Source organism: Tachypleus tridentatus, chromosome 13 (genome assembly GCF_004210375.1).
Source record: "Tachypleus tridentatus isolate NWPU-2018 chromosome 13, ASM421037v1, whole genome shotgun sequence".
Taxonomy (NCBI): Eukaryota; Metazoa; Arthropoda; class Merostomata; order Xiphosura; family Limulidae; genus Tachypleus; species Tachypleus tridentatus.
Window position 1 is genome coordinate 158,838,719 of NC_134837.1, and position 5,455 is coordinate 158,844,173.

Genomic DNA, 5,455 nt, shown 5'->3' on the forward strand with positions numbered 1-5,455 from the left:
ATATTGAATCACTAAATAATAACTTTTAAACTAAATAGTCCTGTATATCTAGCAACACGTTGCTAAACTTTCTGGTTGAGTTTAAGCCAAAGAATAAATAGACTGGGTGCGATTTACAATGCAAAATAAAAACAGGTTATCTTTTTTGAACATACCACACAAACAACCGAGATTGTTTTTTTTCTCTCAAATCTGGTTATATATAAATATATGTAATATTAACTTGTTTGGGAAAAATTGAACCTAAAATGTTAGCATTATAAGTTCACAAACTTGCCGCTGACCTACCAGTTAACGTATAAAATATTTACTAAAAGACAAATGTGAAGCCTAATCAATCATTTGATTTGTTACTTTTAACTAAGTTATGCTGGTTTAGAAGTATTTCACCTCTCATTAATAAACTTGAACAAGGGCAGAATAAGACTAGTCTTCGTGTAGTGGTGTAGTATGTATTACACGTATGGTGTTTTGAATGACAGATTAGACTTCACATTTATCTTTTATTATTTTCAAAAAGTTTAAATTATTAAATCAAATAATTAAAGTTTTATGGAAATAATAAAAGGTAAATTAGTAGCATCAACATTGGTATTCTTTAAATTTTTGTATAAGTATAGATTACTGTGAGAGTAAAAGACATATCTAAAACACATACTTAAAATATGCACTCTACTATTATTTGGACTACATCAAAACCTAAGACTTAGAGATCCTGGCCTCCCTGATCAAGCGAACGTTAATCGTTTGTCAGTCGGTTGGCTTGATTTACTATGACTTAGCGTCACTTGCTGTATCGCTTCCTTTACGTTTGTTTAACGTGATTGCCGTTTTTCACTTATCACGTAAATACACAAGTTGTGATGTTATAAAAATACGTAGATTCAGGAAGTTTTGATAGAAATGAATAAAAACTCTATAACCCGAGCACTTTGGAAAGGTGGACCATTTTTTCCTTAGGGGCAAACCGTTTATCCCTGAAGAAGAGGCATCCACCAAGTTATTTTATTTATTTATTTTCACGTTTAATAAATAACATTAATCGCACATTGATTGAAGGAAAATTGCCAATGTTCTGGACATTACAGCAGAACACCATTCAAGCTTTCTTACTTTGCTGTCGTATGAAGTATATTCTTATTTTCTCAGTTTGTCATCGTACAGCGTTACTCAGGAGTGAATTCTTTGAAACTTGGTAGTTTGTTTTGTTTTTTGGAATTTCGCACAAAGCTACTCGAGGGCTATCTGTGCTAGCCGTCCCTAATTTAGCAGTGTAAGACTAGAGGGAAGGCAGCTAGTCATCACCACCCACCGCCAACTCTTGGGCTACTCTTTACCAACGAATAGTGGGATTGACCGTCACATTATACACCCCCCACGGCTGGGAGGGCGAGCATGTTTAGCGCGACGCGGGCGCGAACCCGCGACCCTCGGATTACGAGTCGCACGCCTTACGCGCTAGGCCATGCCGGGCCTGAAACTTGGTAGAGTTTAACAAGTGATAAATCGAATGATTTGGGGTTTGACATTTATTTATATATAATTTTAGCATTTAAACAGCGTTTTTGACTAAATAATTCACAAAAATAAATTGGTAGCTTAAATACTGCGTATCCTTGAACTTCCGACATATAAATACATTATCATTGAAAGAGAGAAAGAAAACTTTGTACATTAAAATATTTACGCCAATAAATGATTTCTGACGATATTTTCTAGGTAGCGCTAATAATTTAGGAAATGGATCAAGATAAAATATAGTCACACAAAGAGAGGAAAACCTAGTTATAAAGTGTTAAAACATATGGTAAGGTAATTATCGTAAACAACATGTAGACTATTTTCAAGCTGAAGAAGTAAAACACGTGTTATTTCCTTAAAATATTTAAACAAAATAAGACTTAAGAGTAGCAATGAGGTCGCAAAATGTTCACACTAGTAGAATCGCATTTTAGTCGACCTGAATTTGTCAGTAAAGCTGAGATGGACATATACGTACAGAGGGTCATCTTGGTTTATCATAAGTAAATAATAAAATATTTAAACAGTCACTGATACTTATACGAAACATCGAAGGTGATGCAAACAGGGATTATTAATTTGCGAAATTTTCTGGCGTGGGCATGCTATCTGGTAATTTTATCAGTCTCTTTTCATACACATAATTTCAAAATTTTATAACATTCTTATATTTTGTTGTTGTTACTGAAATTGTAATATAATATATTAGTGATATACATCTAATATTACCCGACACCTAACGATTATTATTATGGCTTTCTCTCGCACCAGATGGATATTCATATATTTTGTAGATTAAAAATAAAATCCGGATTCTATGCTGAAAAGCAACTTATCATATCACTGTAGATTTCCATAACACCACATGCTGCCAAAATGCCATGAACTGTAAGGATGCCTAATTGAGCACATAAACCAGTGGTCATATTCATATTTATAGAAGCTTTTTGTGGTTTGCCCATTACTTATAGATAAGATTAGTTATCATTAATTATAATTTCTGTTGAAGGTTTGTAGGAGCTTCTGGTAGAAGTTATTACATAATTTTAATTCCAAATTTGTGATGAGTATGTGACAGTAAGACTGAAAAAGATAAGTTAGTACTGGCATGATGAAACTATATATGTCAAACAATAATCCAAGTTAATTTAACTTAAAATATAATGTGCACATCTAAGTCACCCTGTCCATTAAACTAAGTCTTACAACACTCGGAAACAACAGCACTTATCATTCAAGTACTTATAAAGTTTTCTGGATGGAAGGAGATTGAGGTAAGACCAGTTATATTATGCAGGTATCAGTGCTATGGTACCTTCTCTTCTTATCAATTCTTGCAGGTACATGTTTATCAACACCATTAAAATACCTTTTTATACATTCTTACATACATTTGTATAAAAGATACTGACAGCAAAGAATCTATTCATCCAACTAGGTCATCTCATCCACTACACTTAAAAAAAAAGAAAGAGCAAGAAGTGTTTATAACAACTAAAAATTTATAAAATGTAAACATACATACCTTTTAAACTTTTGGTTGTACAAAAAACATTTTACTTAAAAGCACGTATATGGTTATGTAATTAGTATTTTTTGAACAAGAGTTTTGAGGTTTTAACCACACTTTGATTAAAGAAAAATTTTCTTTGCAGATTACAGTGAATTTTTCTTTTAAGTAATATAAGTATTATTTTTTCCTTTTTAGAATATGTGTATTCTTAATTCAGTAGGAATGGTGTACTCCCATATATTGAGGAAAGGTGTGCATAATAATACAAGGAATATTCAATTTTTCCTTAATTACTCCAGAGACATACATCCTGAAATATTTTCAGATGAAAGGAAAACTGAATTTTTACACAGATTATCCAAATCTCCAGTAATATGGGGAGGTAAACCTTCAGCAGTCAAAAATGCAGCCATACTTGTGCCTTTATGCACCTCAAATAGCATTCCCTCAGTCCTGTTCACTTTACGCTCACCAAATATTCGCCGTCACCGAGGGCAGGTTAGTTTTCCTGGTGGAATGACAGATAAAACAGATAAAGACTTTATTCACACAGCAATTAGAGAAACTAAAGAAGAAATAGGAATTGCACCTAGTAAAATAACAGTTTGGGGAGAAATGAAACCATTACCAACAAGAGATGAGGGGGCCCTTGTTGTCCCAGTAGTTGCTCACATTGGTGAAATAAATCCAAGGGATTTGAAGATAAATCCACAAGAGGTGGAGCTGATTTTCACAAGAACTATACAGTCTCTTTGTGATCCAAAAAACTGGAGGGTCACTCAGATGCGTTTTAAGTATGGTTACACGGTACCTGTGTTTTTGGGAGGAGAACATCGTATATGGGGTTTGACTGCTGTTTGCCTACATACATTACTGTTATCATTAGTTCCAGAAGTATACAATTTTAATCTTCACCACCATGGAATGCTTAAAGTGTGACAAAGTAGAGAGTGAAATAAGCTTCAGGAGTGTTCTTAATCATGGTTCTGTATATATATGTGTATTTATAAAAGTTTATACAAATTTTAATTTGTAATTAATTCTTGTAAATGACAGATAAGCTTTCAGCTTCAATATTATTGATAGTGGAATATTAATTTAAATTCGTTAATATAAATATACTCTGTTATGTTTTGAAATGTTTGAAAATTTGTATAACAAATAAATAAAATTGTATATTTTAAGTCTGCTTTGATAGATATTAGGACAGGCGACATTTAACTTTTTCTACAGTTTTGTTTTTTTGTTGTTGTTTTTTTGACATGGGAAAATGTAATGAACCTGAATGAAAATAAATAAATATGTACATGTAAAGTGAATAAGATTACGTTGGCTCTATCGACTGTAGCATATATTAGCATTAGCTTTCCTGGCAAAATACCATTTCAAGTAACTAAATACTGCCCCAGAGTTCAAGAAAAATATTTTCACAGCAGTTTTCACAATAAGGGATGTTTTTTCTCTAGTATGTTGAAAGTAACTATTAGACTAACTGATGTAGTTTCGCATAGCAGAATATACTTGATGAAAGAAAAATGGCAGATTGAATGCCAAACATTTATTTCTTATTGCCAAGTGTTTTATGTTATATATATACATGACAAAATTTTAGGTGTCAAGTGTGAAATGTTTCTGGATTGAAATGGTCATTTTCAGTTATTTGATTTGTGTAAATACTAGGCTAAATTGCAGCTATAATTTAACTCACAGGTAATCCAAGTGGTATTACATCACATAATCCCACTAGTTTTAAAAGAGTTCAGAAAATTACCATTAAGTGTCACTGAGGATAATTTTCCCAATAGCATAGTTGCAGAACTTATCTGCCAGACATATTAAAAGTTTTTGCTATACAGTTCAACTAATTTCTAGCATGTTTAGGTACTACAACACTTTATAAGCATTCTTTTTCTTATACCAGACAGCACACATACAATGTATATAGAGCTGTTTGATCAGCAGGAATGTTGTAGGTAGCAGTATCAGTTGATGATGGCCACCATTTAAGGGTTAATCATTGGAGTCATTAATTACTTACTTATTACTAATTGATTATTCTCCTGAAATGGCTAAAACATTACTTCTAGCATGAAAAACTAGATTTCATTATTTACAGTTGGTAGAGCACAGTTGTGTTTGACAACATACTAAAAAGTAATAATATTTCAACTGCAAGTATTATTGAAACACAATATTTAGAGTTAAAAGAAAAGAGTAGATATCTTGAGGGCACAAAACCCATGAAAATGGAGGTTACCGAGTACAAAATTTATGTCCCCCTCATGTGAAAAGTTTGATTACAGAATTACAACTATAAAGTAGTTGTAAGATATAAGATGATAAATATCAATATAGAATGAAATAAGTTATTCTAACATAATAAGAAACATATTTAAATCTTGAATAACGTTCAACTGTAGA

General features: G+C 32.2%; 1 protein-coding gene across 6 annotated transcripts; it reads left to right on the plus strand.

Annotated features, from left to right (window-relative positions):
- The first annotated feature begins 1,693 nt into the window (after nucleotides 1–1,693).
- On the plus strand, nucleotides 1,694–4,350 carry LOC143238320 (mitochondrial coenzyme A diphosphatase NUDT8). 6 transcript variants are annotated; one of them, XM_076478427.1, is made up of 3 exons: nucleotides 1,741–1,807; nucleotides 2,371–2,795; nucleotides 3,230–4,350. In XM_076478427.1, the coding sequence occupies exon 3, from the start codon at nucleotides 3,233–3,235 to the stop codon at nucleotides 3,971–3,973; it is 741 nt and encodes a 246-aa protein (XP_076334542.1). In that variant the 5' UTR covers nucleotides 1,741–1,807; nucleotides 2,371–2,795; nucleotides 3,230–3,232; the 3' UTR covers nucleotides 3,974–4,350. The 6 variants fall into 6 exon arrangements, with proteins under 6 accessions (XP_076334538.1, XP_076334539.1, XP_076334542.1 ...); XM_076478425.1 differs by having other exon boundaries at nucleotides 1,742–1,807; nucleotides 2,371–2,489; nucleotides 3,227–4,350; XM_076478426.1 differs by lacking the exon at nucleotides 1,741–1,807 and adding an exon at nucleotides 1,820–2,133 and having other exon boundaries at nucleotides 2,371–2,489; nucleotides 3,227–4,350.
- The last annotated feature ends 1,105 nt before the right edge of the window (nucleotides 4,351–5,455 follow it).

What these genes read in the sequence shown, in the direction of transcription:
- LOC143238320 (XM_076478422.1), top strand. Translation starts at nt 2,080, where the DNA reads ATGCAAACAGGGATTATTAATTTGCGAAATTTTCTGGCGTGGGCATGC. An exon ending in TGGCGTGGGCATGCTATCTG is followed by an intron (nt 2,134 to 3,229) that starts GTAATTTTATCA and finishes TTTCCTTTTTAG; the next exon opens with AATATGTGTATTCTTAATTC.